Source organism: Pseudorca crassidens, chromosome 18 (assembly GCF_039906515.1).
Source record: "Pseudorca crassidens isolate mPseCra1 chromosome 18, mPseCra1.hap1, whole genome shotgun sequence".
Classification (NCBI taxonomy): domain Eukaryota; kingdom Metazoa; phylum Chordata; class Mammalia; order Artiodactyla; family Delphinidae; genus Pseudorca; species Pseudorca crassidens.
The window spans coordinates 55091887-55113244 of record NC_090313.1 but is presented as its reverse complement, the minus strand read 5'-3'; the positions used below and the strand labels follow the sequence as shown (position 1 = coordinate 55113244).

The following is a 21358-nucleotide window of genomic DNA, read 5'->3' as shown; positions in this document are numbered from 1 at the left end:
ATCATTATGAATTAATGGGTTTATAGACCCTTGTGTTTAAAGCCCTTTTGAAGGGAACTTAAATTTGCATTCAATTAGGGATTAGAAGGCAAGTGTGAAAAGTATTAAAAACTGATTTTGACTATCATATGTTTATAATACCTGAAATCTTTTATAATAAGTTATATAACAATTAACCATTGAGTTGGCTGTAGTAGCCAGTAATGTGGCTAAGGGTTTTGTATTTACAATCAGTAAATTCATTTTGTTTGGATTAGGGACATAATGGAACTCTGTGTTAAGGGAGCCTTGCCAGACAGGGTGTGGTCCTAACCTTGAAGCAACTGGATTTATCAAACAGGTGCCAAATTTTTAGGCACTGGAGTAGAATTATACTTTTGTTGATAATGGGGCTATAGTGTTCTTTGTTGGAGTCTAGCAAATAGCTGTGGTAAAGGAGACTCCTAGGGAGTATGGAAATGAGACTTAAGGAATAATTTGTTATCTGGCAAGCATGTGTTACATATCTCTTGCACTGTACATAGATTATAATGAAGCTAATGTTTATTGAGTAAAATTTATATGCCAAGCATTCTGCACATACATTCGCATCTCATCTTCACAGAAACTCTAGATGTTGGTGGTGTTATGCCCATTTTACAGAATGAGAAAACTGTGGCTTATACCTATTTTGCAGAAAGAAGAGACTGACACTAAGTAAGTAACTTGTCCAAAGTCACAGTGCAGAAGATTCAAACCCAAGTGGTCTGATTCCAGAGCCTGTGCTTCTAACCATTTTGCTTGAGCTACTACTTTACCTTAAATTTGAAGCTTAGTTTGGCAATAAGCGGTGAGGACCTCATTGATGAGACATTCCTTTGGCATGTCTCCTTGAAGAATAAGAATATGGTCCTTACCGAGTTGAAAGATATGACAGCCAGCTTGGGGAGTTTTTATTATTTGATGGATTCCCAACTGGATGACTGCACAAAACTGTGAAGTAAGTTAACTTTCTGTGTCTTTGTGTTGAATTAATAGTTTTCACTTTTTACTTGTTATTTTATAAAGACTAAGTGACACTTTGAAAATGAAATATGTTTGGAAACTATTAATACAGCAAAGTGTTCCTGAATATAATACATATAGCTAATGGTTAGTAATTCAACCAACTTTTAAATTTCCTGAAGACCTTATAATGTTGTTAGAGTAGAAAAAAGGCCTCTACTTTACGCTGAGTACCCATGTTTTTTCCACACTAGAGCAGATTTGAGGAGTAAAATGGTAAGTTTAGTTTTGGACATGTTGTAGACACGTTGACTGTGAGGAGCACTGACACGGACTTATCCACTAGACAGTTTAGTGAGTGGATTTGGACATCGGGAGCTGAACTAGAGAAGGAAGTTTGTTTTTTCTAATTTGATATATGTATTTACTTAGAAACCTGTGTTCTAGGGAATTCCCTAGCATGGCAGTTCAGTGGTTAAGACTCCGTGCTTCCACTGCAGGGGACACGATTTCCATCCCTGGCCGGGGAACTAAGATCCTGCAAGCTGCACGGTGCGGCCTAAATAAATAAATAATAAGAAAAAAACCTTAAAAAGAAAAAGAAACCTGTGTTCTGAACTATTACAGCATAAAGGATTTGGGTAGATTTAGAGGCTGTGTATTGTAGTCATGGACAGAGTCCTGATTGAGGAGATGAAGATTCTAGTTATAATTCTGTTAATGCTTTCAGACTGTGAGACCCTGGACACAGAACTCAGTTTACTCATGAAAAATTGAATCATTGATCTAGGTGTCCAGTCTCATCTCTTGCTGAAAAAATTTTAATACACTGAGGCTGTGTTACTTAAGTACCTCTAATATGTATGGGTGGTACCTCTGGATCAGGAATTAGAAAAATTCTTCCCAAGAACCACCTTGGTGCCATAGGCTGTATAACTACTCAGAGAAGAGGAAGAGCAGTGGGATAGAGTGAAAGAAGACAGAGGGTCAGAGGACTAATGAAGCCAATAAAATAATGGAGGAGCTTTCCTTTACTTACACATTTTCAGTTTATGAACTTCTATATAGAAATGAACAGAGTGAAGGTATCTCTTCCTATCCTAACAAAGGCTTAGTGATGATGGGCTGTCATTTCAGTTTCGGTTGATTACTGTTGGTTCCTAGTGTGTACTGTAAGATATAGGTATGTTGATTGCTTGTCCTTATTTTTGAGACTAAAAAAAACATTTATTAAAGAACAGTAGCACTGTGGAAGTGCTAGTAAGAAAAGGTTTGTGACTGCAATGGAAAAGAAAGTGAAACTTTACACAGATGTGTTCACACTGGTCATTGGGACAGTGTCACCTTTGTATTTATGAATAAATGGATTTTGGAATAGTCTTTTGGAATCTAACCTTTTACAGAGAAATTTTCCTATCAGGAAACATCCCTTGATTCTGGTTATACTTTCTTACTGTGGTTCTTTAAGTTTAGAATAATGATTTCCGTCTTATCAAAAGTACTACAGTAATTCTTTCAAAGAACATACATAGAGCGTAAATATCTGTGATAGATTTTCAAAACAATATCTGTCAATATTATCCTTTTTATTATTAGTATTATATTATTATCATTAATGTAATCCTTTTTATTATTATTACCAAACCGCAGAGGTTTGGTAGGTACAGAAGAAACTTTAGACAATGGTTATTTACCCAGAGAAGTTTTGCTCTAATTATTTTGGTGCCTGGTACATAGCTTTGCAAATAATAGATACTGAAACACGTACTCAGTTGAATTAGGGGGACATAATTTTCAAGTGTGAGACAGTGTACAGTTAGTGCTAATTTGGTGGTAGGGGCAATAAGTACTGTATTTTTGAAGGCCCATGTAGGTCAAGGCATAGAGGTTGGGAGGCTCTGTGAAAGAAATGGGACTTGAGCATTGAAAGATAGAGAAGATGGGAATGGGTACTGAGAAGTGGGAGGGGAATTCCAGGAATGGGGAATAGTAGAAGTTGAAAATGGAGGTAAGAATGAATGTAGTTTGTGTGGAGGACCTAAGAAGGAAAGCCTAGTACAGAAGAATTGGGTGAGAGTTTAAAGGAAAATATTGTATGTATGTTTTATGTTTCTATGTCTGTCTGATGAATTTTGGTCAAAGTACTTTCCCCCGCACCAGACATGGTACAGTACTCAAAAACTACAGTGCTAAAAATACTTTCCCAGTGTTGGAGTTGAAGTCTTTATTAAAAGAGATGGAGTGGGTGTGGGAAACTGCTGGGTTAGAATTTAGTGAGTAGAAATATTGAATTGAATTGAATTCTTAACTTTTTTTTTGGATTTCCTGTTAGGGAAACCACAGTCATCCATGATGACCCCCTAGAGTCTGCAATATATACGAAATTGGCTTTACTGAAATTAGGAAAATGAGTATGTGATTTAGCTAGCACATACTGGCTGGATTTAAGTTTTCAGGGAAACTGATTTCACGAGATCAGCTTCATTCCTGAACTTGTCTCTTTAAAATTAAAATTGTAAATGCTGTTTCAAAGAACTAGATGTTATTTAATGTGCTTATTTTTATGTCTTTGTCTTTTCATGTCATATTTATGGCCATAACCGTATGAAGCAATATTTAATAAAATTGTGATAAACTTTTAATTTCCCTTTACTTTTGTTAGTAGTGGTAACTTTAAAAAAATATATTGTTAAATATGCAAACATCTTTGGCAGGCACTCTTTAAAGTTTTTCTCCCTCTGCTGCGAAATTGTTTTCACTCTTAAGTTGCGTTTCTGTTTTTCTATTGTAAAGTGCACTTCTTTGCATGTTCTAATTTGCCATGACGTGGTCAAGTGCTGTTTCCTTCCTGTTGCTTGCAAGCCTGTGCTAGAGATAAGGATACATTTCAGTGCATTAAAAAAGAAGCCACCGAAGACAGGCTTAAGCATGGTAAAGCATTCTACTTATCAGAAACCTTTTTAAAGAACAGAAAGAGTGAGCTTTATTTCTGCTTATTTTTAAAAGCTCTTAAAATAGTACTATTAAACTTTAAATGTATTAGACAGATTTTAAATCCTTATATATATTAGGCCTAACAAGGATACTGTCTGAATGTTTCTATTAAGGCAAAAATATATGTTATGAAATTACTCATGGAGTAGGAATTCCTATGTGTGTGGTTTGCTAGGTTAGTAGAAAGAAGGAAATTGTTTATATATGCTTTATTGCAATTAAAAAAACCTAGTTATGGCTGGGTAGATTTTTTTTTTTTAATAAATAGTACTTTGTAGTTTAATGGGGGTTCGGGTGGGGGGAGAATGGCTTCAATTTTCAGTAATGAGAGGTGATCTTATCTTAGCAGGAATGAAATCTTAAAAGAAAATATATGTCTAGTATTTTTTAAAAAAAACAACAACCCTGTATTCACTAGTCATGTTGGTTTTGTTTAAAAACATTAACAAAAAAATGCTTTGGAGACATTGCTGTCTGTATTAACTGTTATATTCAAAATAATATGATTGCTTTCTCATAACTAACTTATGTTTTTCAGGTCAAGAAGTTCTAGAGAAGAAAAATTTCAGAAAAATTGCCTCAATTTAAGTAAAATCCCAGTGAACCAAGAAAATTTGAAGCACCTTCCTTAAAGAAAACCTGGTATACAGTAACTTCACAGACTTAGCTTGGGTTATTTACACAAATTGGTCACTGGACTCTGCTGCCTGGTACTTGAACCTGTTTGGAATTTTTCTCATGTGGATCTAAGGGGAATGCTTTATTATGGCTGCTGTTGTCCAACAGAACGACCTAGTATTTGAATTTGCTAGTAACGTCATGGAGGATGAACAACAGGTATGAATGAGACTTAGAGAAAATCAGATTTTAATAAATTTATTATTTTACTTTTTCTATTTGTCTCAAAATTATTTCCTTTAAAAGACAGTAGGAGAAACTTTATTAATGTAAAAATTCAGATATTAAAAATGTGGAGGTAATGTGATTTTATGTGTTAAGTACTAGTTAATTCATTAAGAAAGAATCTTATCCTTAGCTTTGATGTGGTAACAAGGATATAATACTATTGGGGTTAGCTTGTTTTTCTGTAAAATGAGACTTAACAGGAAATACCTTAAGTAATTATTTCAGAGTACTTTGAAAAGTTCTAGATGACATACTGACAAGACATGTAAATTTTTCTTAGGACTGGTGATTGTAATAGTTGCTTGCAATTACACAGTTTTAATATATGTGGTTAATTAAGATTTATAATCCTGGACTATTCCTTCAAGGGGATGGAAAGATGTTAGCAGTCTCATTATCAGACATCATTTCAGTCCAAAGCATGTGACTCTGAGGAAGTTACTTAACTTCTCTAGATCCTGATTTCATCATCTGCTGAATGAAGGGATTGAACTGAAGAATTTCTAAATTGGCTTTCTTTTATTGAATTTATACAAGATGTGTAAATTACTATTTCTAGAGTGTAAGAAAGATCCAAGAGATAACGAGAAAAGGACTGAGTTAATTCTGGTCTCCTCCCTCCCCACTAGAGGTTCTTGGGACTTGATAATTTACTTCATTTTGAACAGGTTATTTGGGAATGTAAGACGTGATGTGAGAGAAATCATGTGTTAGAAAGATTCATTGTACTGGGAAAAATATTTTGAGGGCTAGTAGACTTAAAATAATGTCTAATAAAGTTGATTTGAATATTGAAGTAAGCCTAATCCTAAATATCTAACTTTAATAGGCCAATTATAATGTATCATGCTTTTATTCTAGGTGATTCTTACTTTTGGCAGGGTATTGTAATTTCTTAATTCTTTGTATTGTACTGTTGAGTGAAGAGACAGAATAAAACATTTATAAATAAACCTACAAACGGTGAGAATTTCGATTAAGGTGCTGTAAAATCAAGGTGAGCTTTGGCTAGGGAGGAAAAAAGTGTGAGGGAGAAGATTGCATCCCAATTAAAAATAGTTTATGGATTTAATCTAGGGACAATAGAAAAGACATTTTAGAAGGAGAAAGTGTTTTGAATTTGTTTTAAAACAGTATGTTTCTGTATACGTTAAGGTTTGAAAACTGTGTGTTTACTGTGCAGCCCTCGAAGATGAAAGATGTGGTGAGGTTTGTTCTTGGGATGTGGCCACAGGGGACAGAGCTCTAAGCCGCTCACTGGTATATGCTTCCAGTGCACTGGCTTTGACACTCTTTAACCATAAGAAATACGTTTTACATCATGGTGCAGCATTCATACATGTATCTATATAGGCTTAGAATAAGTTTTCCAAGACAGTACCTACCCTTACCATCTGTGATGTACTTAGTTTAACTTGGAGAGGTTATTAATGACTTTGGATAGGGAGATGCATTAACATCACAATGCACGTATATATTTTTTCTTATTTATTTATCTATCTATTTATTTATTTATAAAAAGTTATTTATCTTTTATCTAACAAAATGAATATGTATTAGTTTTTTCAGATATTATTATAAGGACTTAACATGTGAAACATAGGGCAAATACTATCATCCCTATTTTACAATGAGGAAATTGAGAGAATAGATAGGTTGAGTGACTTACCCGAAGTCATACATACAGTTGGTAAATATTGGAGCTACAACTTGAACCCAAGCAGTTTGACTCTCACTAATGATGTTGAATACTCTTGCCATGATGTATGCTGATTGTACTATATTATAATCAGTTGGCCAGGTTTAGGGTTTTTCCATCTGTGGCCATGAGCACAGCAAACTTAACTTGATGCTTGCAGGGGTAGATCCAGTAGTGTCAGATTTATTAGCATCTTATCTATTAAGTAGATGTAGCTCTACTTTGTTGTTTTTTGTTTCCTTAAATTTGTTTTCGGTATAAAAGTCGTAGCATGCCAATTATAAAACAAGTCATCTAATAGAAAAAGAAAGTAAATCGTGAGAGTCTCTTTTCAGTTACTGTCCCTAATCCTGTTCTCCCCAGAAGATACCAGTATTGACTATTTGATGTGTAATTTTTTGGACCAAGGCCTAAACAAAAGAACAATATACATACATACCAACCTATATACACAGGTTGTTTTTAAGATACAAATGAAAGAATGTAATATCTTTTTTGTGACTTATTTTCACTTAATGTATTATAAATATTTGTGTGTTTGTATGCCGGCTCTGCATCATTTATTTTTCTACATGGTGGATGGATTATAATTTATTTTACCAGTATTTGATCATGAGCAATTGGCTATTCCCACTAGTTTGCTAATATATTATAAATGAATATCCTTGTTTGGGAGGCAATAGACCTATAATGGTTAAGAGCTAAGATACTGGAGTCAGAGCACCTGGATTTGAATCTTTGCTCCACTACTTATTATCTCTGTGACCTTGGGCAAGTTACTTAACCTCCCTGTGTCTTAGTTTCCTTACCTGCAAAACAGGGATCATAATAACAGACTTGGTATTGTAGTTAGGGTTGTGACAATTAAATGTGTTGATGTATATAAAGTTCTTAGAACTGTGCCTGGCACATAGTAATATTTACTGAGCACTGTCATTTTATTACTTCACGTGCACGCGCATGAAGTTTGTAGTGTATCTTTGTACACTTGTATGACTATTTCTGTAGTAAATTTTTAAAAGTAGAATTACTGAGTTTACTAAAAGTATATTCAAAAAACTGTATCAGTTTCTACTACCACTAACAGTATATTTCTCAAACCGTCACTAACAGAAATCCTTTTTTTGTTCAGTCTTTTGGGTGAAAAAAATTACATTAAAAAAAATTAAATTTTACCATTTAATTTGCATTTTCTTGACTACTAGTATTGAGGTTGTGGGATTGTTCCATTAGCTTTATTTATTGTTGATTTGAATTTTCTTTGAATTAATAATATCCTTTTGCCTGGTAGTTCTTTATATATTATAAATTTACATCAGTGTCATTGTCTTCTAATTCACTGTACAGTCAATGGTTAACTCTCTTTTTATGACATGTGATGCAGATATTTTGTCCCAATCTGGTACTGTCTTTTAACAATATGATATCTTGTGCCCTATAGAAATTTTAAATATTTATGTCATAAAATTTACCAGTTTTTTTGGTGATTTTCGTTTAGGAAAGCTTTTCTTACCCCTAAAACTATTAAATACTCTCCTATATTTTCTTCTAGTATATTTTATAGGTTTAACTCCTTAGTCCATATGAAATCTACTTTTTTTAAAAAAAAATTAATTTATTTTATTTATTTTTGGTTGTGTTGGGTCTTCGTTGCTGTGTGTGGGCTTTCTCTAGTTGCGGCGAGCGGGGGCTCCTCTTGGTTGTGGTGTGTGGGCTTCTCACTGTGGTGGCTTTTCTTGTTGCAGAGCACAGGCTCTAGGCTAGTGGGCTTCAGTAGTTGTGGCTCACGGCCTCTAGAGCGCGGGCTCTAGAGCGCAGGCTCAGTAGTTGTAGAGTATGGGCTTAGTTGCTCCGCGGCATGTAGGATCTTCCCGGACCAGGGCTCGAACCTGTGTCCCCTGCATTGGCAGGTGGATTCTTAACCACTGCACCACCAGGGAAGCCCTGAAATCTACTTTTGTAGGATGTGAGGTATAGGGATCTGACGACTCTCCTCTCCCACAAATGGGGATATTGGCCCTTCACCATTTATTGAGTGTTTTATGATTTCCACACTTAGACTGCTGCCTCTGTTGTATACTAAATAACCATATGTATAGACTTTAGTTTTGAACTTGCCCTAGTGTATTTTATTCCATTTACCTGTTTTGTATTGTGCCAATCTCACATTGCTTTCATTAGTATCACTTCATAGATTTGATATCTGATAAAGATATTCTTCCCCCCTCCAAAATTGGGATAGAGTTTTGAATGAATTTTAGAACTGACTTGTTAAGTTACATAACTCTGTTGGGATTTTGACTTTTCAAAGTTAAGAAGTATTTGTATCTTTAAAATAATTTGTTCTGTTTTATGATCCTATATTGGTTTAATTGGTTGGTCTTTATAAAATCACTGTTTGAAGGTATCAGATTAGAATGTATTTCCTGTTTTTAGTTATGGTCTGTGGTTATTAATGTAGTCGTCTAAAGAAACTGACACCATTAATGTGTGGTTTCCACCACCTTGATCATTTTCCCTTATATCAATTCGTACTCTTTTCAGAATTGCTTGGAAGAACTTTAGGCAGGAATGAGGAAAGGGGTGTTGGAAAAGAAATATCAATATTGTTATTTCTGACAAGCCATTTAGAAGTCTGTTCTTGCTATCCATTCCAAACTGGGCCTATTTGTAGGTGAGAGCGAGGTACTTCTGTGGGAGAGCAACACTGTCGGTATTGAATTACAGTATACTTTCATTTGAAAGTGCCTTGGTTTGACCTTATTGAACAGGTATGTTTGCCTGGTGAATGTATGAGATAAAAAGAAAGCTGAAGGTTGTGGACCTAAGTATCTAAAGAGAAGGAAACTTGACTATATGCTCAAATATTCCAGAAGTTAATTGAGTGAAAAACAGCTGTTAGTTTAATGCTTTTTATAATTTTGGTATATCATTACATTATATGTTTTTTCAGTTGTTGGTTCTAAAAGTAGAACTTAGCAAATCATAGTTATTTGTGCTTAACGGACTCAGCTCACTAGGGAGAACCTTGGTGACATGCTAGGGAAAGTAAAAAAAATATTTTTATAGAATCCCGTCCCAATGTAAGGAGGTGGTCTTATGACTTTCGTTCTTAGGGTGTAAATTGGCTCACTCTGCTGATTCCTAGAAGCTAAAGTGTAAACTGCTGTCTTTTCACCAAGCTGCCCGTTAATTCTCATTCAGTGTTTGGCAATCACTACCCAGTGTAACAGAGGTCAGCACAGAGTGCTGTGGATACAGAGAAAGGAGCCTTTGACGGCACTGCAACTTTGGGAAAGCTTCACCATGGAAATTACATTTGAACTGGCCCTTGAAGGAAGATCCAGTTTATCTGACAGATGAAGAAGAGGAAGTGTTTCAGAACAGTGGACTGTACCAGAAGTTTTGATGTATTTCTCCTGACTGTATAATCAAACTAAACACCTTAACTTACGGTTAGAAGCTTTTCATAGTGTGACTGTTTCATGCTCTTTTCTTTCTTGTACTACATTAGTTTTGCCAGCCTACTGTATGATTTTCCCAAATGCTTTTCTGCTTCCCCACTGTTTGATCTTCCACATTCATACCTGTTACCTGTTTAAGTTCTAATCATCTTTCAAGATTTTAGGACAAAACCTACTTATTCCAGGAACTTATCCTAAAATCATCCCTTCAGGAATTAACAACTTTATCCTGTTATTCCTACATGACTTAATGTCATTATATACATTTGCCCGTTAAATTTTTATATATACATTATTAATTTCCCAGATAAATGCTGAACTACTTGAAGAAAGGGTTGCCTCCCCCCCTTAATATTCCCCATGCCTTTAACATAATTTATCATATATTTATGGGTTGAATCCTCTTAAAGTTTCTTCTTCCTTCTCTTAATCTTGTAAAATGGTGTGGGATCTATATCTGTTCAGTTATGGCACTTATTACATCAGAAGGCCTTTCTTTTGGTTTGTTTGTTTTGCTTTTGTTTTGTTAACATCTTTATTGGAGTATAATTGCTTTACAAAGGTGTGTTAGTTTCTGCTTTATAACAAAGTGGAACAGCTATACATATACATATATCCCCATATCTCTTCCCTCTTGCGTCTCCCTCCCTTCCACCCTCCCTATCCCACCCCTCCAGGTGGTCACAAAGCACTGAGCTGATCTCCTGTGCTATGCGGCTGCTTCTCACTAGCTATCGATTTTACATTTGGTACTGTGTATATGTACATGCCACTCTCTCACTTTGTCCCAGTTTACCCTTCCCCCTCCCCGTGTCCTCAAGTCCATTCTCTAGTAGGTCTGCGTCTTTATTCCTGTCTTGCCCCTAGGTTCTTCATGACCACTTTTTTTTTTTTTCCCCATATAGGTCCATCCACCTCACTAAAAATAACTCAGTTTGTTCCCTTTTATGGCTGAGTAGTATTCCATTGTATATATGTGCCACATCTTCTTTATCCATTCATCTGTCAACAGACACTTAGGTTGCTTCCATGTCCTGGCTGTTGTAAATAGAGCTGCAGTGAACATTGTGGTACATGACTCTTTTTGAATTATGGTTTTCTCAGGGTATATGCCCAGTAGTGGGATTGCTGGGTCATATGGTAGTTCTATTTTTAGTTTTTTAAGGAACCTCCATACTGTTCTCCATAGTGGCTGTATCAATTTACATTCCCACCAACAGTGTAAGAGGGTTCCTTTTTCTCCACACGCTCTCCAGCATTTATTGTTTGTAGATTTTTTGATGATGCCCATTCTGACTGGTGTGAGGTGATACCACATTGTAGTTTTGATTTGCATTTCTCTAATGATTAATGACGTTGAGCATTCTTTCATGTGTTTGTTGGTAATCTGTATATCTTCTTTGGTGAAATGTCTATTTAGGTCTTCTGCCCATTTTTGGATTGGGTTGTTTGGTTTTTTTGATATTGAGCTGCATGAGCTGCTTGTAAATTTTGGAGATTAATCCTTTGTCAGTTGCTTCATTTGCCAATATTTTCTCCCATTCCATCAGAAGGCCTTTGAATGAGAGGTGATATCCTGCCCCACAACTCTCTTGACTACAGTACTTTTTTTTTCTGGGACCTGTGTGTCCACATTCTCACTTAGTGCATGGGCAGTATGGCATGTCACCGCAATTCCAAGACCAGAAACAAATATTCATGGAGTTTTTTTCTTGAAAATGTATTTAGAACTATTGTGTTAAATGTGTTTAGTGAAAACTGCCTCAAATAACTTAAGATTTGTTATTGAAATTATCAGTAAGTAAATATCCATTTAGAGTTTTCATGTTTCTTGGGAGACTCGTTCAAGTTGTAGAGAGGAAGTTTTTGACATGGTTGTATCTTGAGAACGAGGTTGTATTTTGTAGACTGAGAAAAATATAGATCACATCAACCTGCCATTTTTTAGCTGAAATGGTAAAATTCTGTTAGGCCAGGGAGTTAGTGTACCTTAGAGTAGAAGGAATGTGTTGACAGTATTCTGTGTGTAACAGCAGCAGTGTTGTGGAGACAGGAAGTTGGAATGATGCTACTAACCTGTGCGTGGACATGGTAGAGCCTCTGTTATTTACATACAGTTCCAGATTATATTGACCAGTCTATCTGTTCCTGTTGTCCTCATTCTGAATCTTGCCAGGTCAGATTTATCAGACCCATTAAAAGTTTGACCATCTGTGAAACTAACATACAGAGATTGCTTGTTTCTTTTCTGTACATTTGGAAAAGCCTTCATCAAAGGAGTTATGCTATAGAGCTCCCATTACAAGCCTTATTATGTTTGGGAAAAGTCTGACTTTGCATAAGGCCTAAGGCCCTCTTCAGGTTATATGAAGGGCCAACCCTGCTTGTGGCCTAGAGTTTGGCCTGACTTATCTCCCTGCCGACTACCGGCAGCAAGGAAGCTGATGGTTGTTAAGAAAGAAGAGTTGGTGAGGGGAGCAGGAACTTACTATCACTCTCTTTTGCAGAGTCTTCCTCTAAGTGTCCCCCAGCCATCACACAGAGGCTCCATGACAACGTCTTAAAAATGAATATGGATGAGATCATTGCATAGGGTAGGACATGGACTGGTCTGGCACCAGAAACAGTCAGTGCTGAATTTTAGTAACTGATGTTTACTTAGCATTTTGTTCTGCATACTTTGTGCTTTACAGGGATTGTCCTAGTTAATTCTTACAACAACCTGATGAAATAGGTATTCTAATTCTCAATTTACAGAAGAGTAAAGTGAGGTTCCGAGAAGGGGAGCAACTTGCCTGTAAATGCTAAAGCTGGGAATTGCAACCAGCTTGTGCCTTAAACAACTATATTTGGATAATTCCAGCCACTAATACGTGTAAGTGGTAAAAAAGTAGTTTTAAATGTGGAAGAATTATTATACTTGCATTTGTTATGTTAGCAAAAAGAAAATGTTATTCATTGTAGTTAATTTGTTAGTGTAGTTACAGGTTGACAGTCTTCGTGCCTGATAAACCTGTGTATTTCTTTTTTTAAAACAACAGTTTGTTTTGTTTTGTTCTTGCTTCTTATTTTTTATTTGTTTTGGCCGCACTGCACTCGGAATCTTAGTTCCCCGACCAGGGATTGAACCTGGGCTCTCAGCAGTGAAAACACCAAGTCCTAACCACTGGACCGCCAGGGAATTTCCTAAATAACAGTTTTATTGAGATATAATTTATATGCCATATAATTCACCTATTTAAAATGTGTAATTCATTACACGTCTAGTATATAAATGGCATCCATCACCATAATCAGCTTTCAAACATCTTAATTATCCCAAAAAGAAACTTCTACTCATTAGCGGTCGTGCCCTGTTCTTTCCCCCACTCCTAGCCATTAGCAACCACTAATCTACTTTTTGCCTCTATGGATTTGACTATTCTGGACATTTCTTATAAGTGGCATACAATATGGTATCTCCTATGACTGACTTCTTTCACTTAGTAGAGGGTTTTCAGGGTTGTAGCATGAACAAGTACCTCCTTTTTGTTATTGAATAATGTTCCATTGTATGGATAATACCACATTGTATTTATCCACTCTGTATACCTTTCTGGAGAAGCTATTTTTTCAGTGAGGTTTGTGTTGGTCAGTTTTTTTTGAGGATAGACTTAGCAGTCTCTGTTCTCCCAGATAGTACTCCATCTCCTAGAGCACCCTTGCTAAGTAAGGAAATTAGTACCTCTTTGATGTATCTCAGTTTAGCTATGTAATCTTGACATTTTTTTGCCCCCATTCTGTTTCACTTAACACATAACACGTAAAGGATAAGCCACTATATATACAGGTGGTGTTACTGTGTTACTGGCCTTTCCTGTTTTAAAAGCCATGGTCACCTTCAGTACTATTTAGAGAATACTGATGACGATAATGTCCTTTGATTTAGTGAAATAAAAAGAAAACTGATAAATTAAAAGAAAAAAAACTGTTAATGGTTTGTTAAAGTGTGAATTTAACAAAGTGATACCCTTAATAATGTTCATAAATCTAATATGCCTAATATTAAATAAGTTAGAATACAGGCAGAATTTTTTTTTTAACACGGTTATAACCAAAATTCTCAATATTAGGCAATTCTTTTCTTGGAAAGAAGAATTGTAATGGCTTGGTGATACGTTTGTGAGCTTAACTGTTTCATCTGTTCCCACCTCTTGTCAATTAAGAGTCTTTGTGATGTAGCATCAAGTGTATCAGCTTGGGGATGAGGCTCCACAGCTTACTAGCTGTATGATTTCAGACAAGATTTTAAATTTCACTGAGCTTTGATTTCCTCCACCAAAAGTGAAAGTTACTTCCCAAGGTTATGAGCAGTCAATGTTTATGTAAAACATTTAGCAAGAGCGTAGGGCAAAGGAAGTAGTCAATAAATGTGGCAGTTGCTGTATTAATGACCTGAGGTAAATCAAGAAAAGGCATTAAGGTTTGTAGTGTTGCACTGTGTACTCTGCATCACTCAGTTGTTTTGGATAAGTGAGGTAATGAAGGCAATTTTTATGACTTGGATACCAGATAGACAAATACATTCACCTTTTTTTTCCTTAAAGTTTTCCTATTTTTTCTTTGATACTTGAGAATGACTGACTTGTTTCTAGAATAAGCCAATAAACTTTTCATTCAGGATTTTAAAAATCTGGGAGATTCATTCTGTAGGGGAGCACTCTCCTTTAACATTGTAGCATGTTAAGTTTATTTTGATGTAGTTTGATCTGGAGTTCAATTTTTTGCAGTGACTCTAATTTCTGTCATTGTCTCTGATCATCTAGTGTGACTTTTGATTCTGGAAAAGGCTTTGTTGTAGCTAAACTGCCTATATTCACGAATGCCCTGGCTCATTTTATTCTACGAGTTGTACATATATAAGATTCTTGTCAAAGTTCATCTTTTAGAAGTAGGAATTACCTCTTTAATTATGATTTTACTTAAATTCTTTGAGTTATACAGAATCTGCATGTTTAAAACATTTATCAGTCTGGTACTGACTGTTGTGATGTTGCCTAGTTAGTTTGCAAGTCAACATTTAAACCTGGTTAAAATTTACTACACCTCCTAAAATTTACCTTTTTTTTTAACCTCGTAATTGATTCTGTTCATACTTAGCTAGCCACACACACACACACACACACACACACACACACACACACACACACAGATACACACACACACACACACACCCCAATATATTAAGCTTTTAAAGTGGGCACTCTAGTAAAAAAAAACTAAGATTGTTTTCAGTGATTATTTTACTTTTTTGAGATGCATGGCCAAGTTGTAATTTATCCTGACTGAAAAAAGAAAACTCCGGGCAAAGACTAAAGAAGGCCAATTGTCATGAAAGACCTAAAATGAGATTAGACTTAGCTAAATCAACTCCACAGGGGTTTACAGTGGAATTTCAGACATTATCTTGGGGAAGTCTGGAGAAAAGACCATTTTACTTAGACCTTTCTGTTTTTCATGGTGCTGTGCAAGAGAAAAGGCTTCTTCAGAAACACTCATCTCTACTGGAGTCAACAGAAATAAAACAAAATTTTTCAGCTGTAGCTCTAACACAGTGTACATTAAGAAAAAACAAAAACAAACAAACAAAAAATATATATATATATTTTTAAACCCACACTTTAGCTGAGATGAAACTTTTATTATGACTATAATTTATCTGTAGGATCCTGTACTTGTGGACTCTGGAGTCAGATTGCCTGGGTTCAGATTTCAGCTCTGCCTCTGGCTGACCAGTGGCAACAAAACAACAGCACAGTGTTGTGGGTTAACTGGCATAAGCCATGTGAAGTGCTTAACATAGTAACTGCTTTCATCATCACCACCACCACCATCGCCACCACATTAAGAATATCATTTTATTTTTACTTTATTTTATTGTTTAGTGAGGAGCTGTCAAAAATAGAGACTGGAGGATACAACATTGTAATGAGTTCCTTTTTAATCTGATTAAGGAAGGACTTTGACTATGTTAATTACCAGGAATTTGAATCATTTTTCCCCTTATACCAAGCCCCTGGCTGTAACATAATATTTATCTACATCATGGTATAAAAGGTACATAACCCATGAAAACCTAGGATATTGGAGAACTGAGGGGACTGACAGAAGCATGTATTAAAATTTTGTGCCTTGATGCTGCTTTGGATGTTTACCTGTGTGCCAAGAAAACATTACCTGCTGTATTGTTAAGTAAAGTGTAAAAATAACACTGCCTAACATTTTGTAGAGCCGTTTATAGTTTACAGAGTCTTCTCCACGTACTCTTTGATTCTCACAAATCAACCTGCAATACAGTATTCTTTCTATTTCCTGTAGTAAACTATTATCTTGAATTTATTACTGGATAACTAGAAGCACTATATTAGAATCCTGTAATAGATTCCTAGGGCAGGGTTACAAAGGTACCCAGAGTATTGTTCAAAATAACCTGGCTTATTTACTAAAGGTATCTAGATTCCTATTCTTTTAAAAAAAAAAAAAAATTATTTATTTATTTTTGGCTGCGTTGGGTCTTTGTTTCTGCGCGGGGGCTTTCTCTAGTTTGCGGCGAGAGGGGGCTACTCTTTGTTGCGGTGCACGGGCTTCTCATTGTGGTGGCTTCTCTTGTGGAGCATGAGCTCTAGGGGTGCAGGCTTCAGTAGTTGTGGCGCACGGGCTTAGTTGCTCCGCGGCATGTGGGATCTTCCCGGACCAGGGCTCGAACCCATGTCCCCTGCATTGGCAGGCAGGTTCTTAACTGCTGCGCCACCAGGGAAGTCCCATCCTATTTTAATAACATTCTTTTAGAATATCAGTTAGTAGATGGTTTGTCTTATTATCTGTTTATTTCCTCATTAATTTTTTTGACAGAACGTGATTTGTTTATATTTCTATTAAGAGATGATGCAGAACTGTGTAGGGATTTTATATACTGCTTTAGCTAGTGCATTGAAGTATTTTTAAGTTTTCGGAATGTTAGTCATCAATGTTTGGTGTTCTGTTTAAAATGAAAATGTACTAGTAACGACAACAACAAAACCTGGGGAAATTGCCAGGGAACAATCTCCATAAGCATAAAACTGGTAGGCCCAAAGACTTCCGTGGGTGAGTTATCTTAAACTTTAGTGAATCATTTAAACAGTTTCAGTTCAGAGAGAGAAGTTCCCTAATTCATTTTTACAGAGCCAATATAACACTGATGCCAAAAACTGGCACAGTATATGCATACACACATGAACAATAGGCTAATTTCAAGATGGATATTTTGTTTAACTATATGAGGTAATATTTATTGTCTCTTAGCTTTACCAAGTCCTGTAGGTGATGTGCATTCTCTCGATCCTCACAATAAACCCTGGTACAGTATGGCAACTGTTTTCCCCATTTTATGAATAAGGGAGGTCTTTGTAAAGAGGAATCTCGAGAGGTTTGAATGAAGGAATGAGTATTGCCCAGAAGCACAACTGTAAAGTGGCAGCGCCTGCATTGGAGTTGAGTCTTTGACTTGAGAAAGTCCAAAATCTTAACCATTATGCTAGGAGAGATATAAGAGATAAAAGGAACTTTGAATGAAAGAGAGAATCTGGAAGAATATTAAGTAAATAGCCTTTTATAGGGATTAAAATTGTGATAAATACAATAGGATTTTTATTTTCTCCCTAATACATTTACATATTAAAAAATTTTTAAATTAGATTCATGTACTACACTTTCAGTCCGGAAGACTGTTTATAAGTTAGACCAGTGTGTTGGGTAATGTGCACTGCAGCTCCTTAAGTAAGACTTTTCTGCCTGATTGCTAAAACTGCTTTTCATTTTCTTTTAAAATAAGACTAGAAGGGATAAGCTCCTATAAAGAGAACTTGAGTCAATCAACAGAAGTATTCTCATTTGCAGATAATGAAGCTGTTTTAATGACAGATTTTCAAAGTATGCCAGGAATCTGGCTGTGAAGAATCCTTCACAAGAACTTAGTGCTGAGTCCCAGAGACCAGCTATACAATCCTGGCTTGTTTTATGTAATACATTAATTCCTGAAATCATTTAAAATGCACTTTGGAAATTGGTAACAGTGGTAGCTATTGGGGATGGGGAACTATATAGAAAGGGGGACAGTAATGTTTTACACTCTTGGAATATAAATATGTTCATATATAAATCTATTCCCCAAAATAATTTTTAAAAAATGTACCACGGGAACTTGTATGAAGGATTTTAATTTTGACTCATTTCGTTCACCAGTCACCCTAATTTTGTGCGTGTATATCCACATAGATGTGCTGTGTCTAGAGATTTTCTTTAATATTATTATGGTTCGTAGGAGGGGATGAAGGAAGACCATCCTAGTGTTTGATCTGGTCCCAGTCTCCTCCCCCTAACTGCTCTGCTTTCACTTCTGCCTGAGAATAGTGCTCAGAGCTGAGAGCACTAGAGTACAATGAGTTGAAGGTATTTTCAGGTTCTTTTTCTCCCATCATATGGACCTCTGCTTTTTAAGCTTTTTATTGAAGTATAGCATAAACACAAAGATGCACAAATCATAAGTGTACAGTTTGATAAATTTTCACAAAGTGAACACATATGTATCCAGCTTTTGCTTTTAGTTGGAGCTAAATGGTTGTTGCTGGGAGTAGATGGTTTATGTTTCATGCAGCAGTTTTCTAAAAGGACTCTTCTTACTAAAAACAAAACAAAAGGGACTTCCCTTGCGGTCCAGTGGTTAAGACTCCGTGCTTCCAACGCGGAGGGCTGGGTTCGATCCCTGGTCAGGGAAGTAAGATCCCACATGCCAAGTGGTGAAGCCAAATTGAAAAACAACACAAAACAAAAAAACATGCCTGTCAATGTACGATTGTAGTAAGCCAAGTCCTGCCCCCCCAGCTTTATTACATATAACATTGTTTAAGGTGTGTACAATGTGATGATTTGATTTGTGTGTTTGTATATATGTATATATAGTAAGTCAAGTTTTAAGAGTGTTTATTTTTATCTAAGTCAAATATTGAAGGATTTTGATCATCAAAAAATTCATTGAATGCTTGCTATATGCCATGCAGTATAAGTGATGTATTTACATGTTATTGAATTTTTACAACAACTCTAGAAGATACTATTATTCGTATTTTAGATGGACACAAAAACTAAATCCTAGAGAGACTGAATCATTTGCCTGAGTTCAAGCACCCAGGGCATGGTGTGCAGTCTGGCCTTAAATAGGGTCATTCTGACTCTAGGGCCTGAGTAGTTACTGTTATATCCTGTTTTCACCATGTGTATTTCTGGTGCATTTGCTTCATGGTAAATATTGTCAGATTGTGTCCTGATAGAGTAAGGGGTGGGGTTTTTGTTTTTTACATCAAAGGTGGAGGAAGTCATTTCAAAGCAGTGTCTTCATAGGATGAGGCTTCGGGACAGCATTCTGATCGGAAGAGAGGGCACAAGATAAGTTTTTACAAGTGCGCTGTGCTTAGTTAGTTTGCATGTTTTTTGGAATGGGAGATACTGAAGGTATCTCCCACACCCCACTCCTGGTATCGCCTTGACCGGGGGCAGAGAGATGGTATAAACTACTGGAAAGGTGCTCATTTAGCATCTTATCTTTAAAGAGGATTATCTCCATTGGGGAATTTTTCTTTTCTTTTTCCTTTTAGCCGCGCCTGCTGCAGGGCATGCGGGATTTTAGTTCCCCAACCAGGAGACCAGGAATCGAACCCGGCCCCCTGCAGTGGAAGCACGGAGTCTTAACCACTGGACCACCAGGGAAGTCCCTCCATTGGGGAAATTTTTAAAGACTGTTTTTAACCACCTTTTTGTTTAGGAAAACATTTGATAGATACTTCATTTTAAGCAGTTTCGTAGGCGATCGGCAGGACGTTTCACAACAGCGCGGACCAGATTGAGCTCTGCTATTGGAGAAGCTTGGCAAACAAGTTATTTGAAAGTTCTTTTGCTTTTTTATATCTGAAAACTTGTTGAATAATTAATAGAGTTGGAATAATGATCCATAGTTTCTTAAGTATCTGCCTAGGGCTTTGGATCATGGTATACTGAGGAAACAAGCAAGCCTACTCAGGGTAGTAACATATTGTACTGCTTACAGATTGGTCACTTTCCTCCTCTTTCAACTTGATGGTGTTTCCACATATATCATCAGCCACAAATGGCAACTACATAGTGGACAATGTTGAAATTTGGGGAATTGTTTCTCTTTCCTGCTAACACTTGGTTTGATTTTTATTACTGCTGCTAAAAAAAATTGTTAATTTTGCTTTCATCACATGTCATAAATTTACCTGAAATTAATAAAAAGGGAAACCGGTATACGTATTTTTCTGTCCAGACCTGTTAACACCTTCACTAAAGTTACAAAACAGTCAAAAGTCAGTTTTTCACTACAGTTTAATTTGCTGTGGAAGTAGAGGCTTTAATAACTCTGATCTTTAAAACAGATTTTAATTCTAAAAAGCGTTCCCTCTCTCTTCTCACCCATCATTTGTGATTTATTTTAGTTCTATTCCAAAAGCAAATGGGAAAATAATCTGCAAGTGCCAAATAGCAGAAGATCTCGTAACATAATAATACAACTGTTTGTCTCTTTGGATTACTAGTATCTCAGACATTGGCATAAACAATCAGAGTTGACTCAATTTAGGGAATGCAGTTTAGAATCTTGTAATTCTTTAGAGCAGTGGTTCTGACCCCTACATACTCATTGGAATCACCTGAGGAGCTTCAATAACATGCTCTGGTTACATCCTTAGATATTCTGATTTGTTTGATCCCGTACAGGGTCAGGTACTGATATTTTTAGATGTTTCCCAGTATATAGTCAGGGTTGATAACCACTGGTAGTTTACTGAGATTCCCTGGTTCAAATAAAAGGTACTGAAGAGGCGATGCTTATTTAATCTAATTATTCAAATGAGGAGAGGGTTTAGAGCTGATTTAGAAGATTTGGAGAAAAAAATTTTTTTGAGTAGCCAACCAAATGAAATGTAATATTTTTGTTCGGGCATCAATGAAGTGTTGACTCCCTCATTTCTTAAAAGGAGGTAACAGATCTTATTGCTAACTATTAGAAATGTGGCCATTTTATGACTAGCTCTGACCTTCCTAAAACTCCCTTTTTAAATAAATCTTGGGAAGGAGTCTGGTCAAAATGATATAGAAAAACTAGGTGGATAAAGTTTGATGGTCTTCAGCAAAGAAACTTGACGAATAATGTCTAACCTTAATTTATGAATAGTAACAAGAATATATATATATCTATCTTTACTGCCATAAGCTGCCA

At 36.0% G+C, this 21358-nt stretch overlaps 1 protein-coding gene across 4 annotated transcripts in view; it reads left to right on the top strand.

The window, feature by feature from the left end:
• The window catches only part of ELF1 (E74 like ETS transcription factor 1), a 105192-nt gene that overhangs the window by 46460 nt on the left and 37374 nt on the right, over positions 1–21358 (top strand). For all 4 annotated transcript variants that reach the window (XM_067713239.1, XM_067713240.1, XM_067713237.1 and 1 more), the window contains one exon: positions 4517–4815. In XM_067713239.1, coding sequence (XP_067569340.1) covers positions 4744–4815 — 72 coding nt within the window. In that variant the 5' untranslated portion in view covers positions 4517–4743. The remainder of the gene's footprint in view (positions 1–4516; positions 4816–21358) is intronic.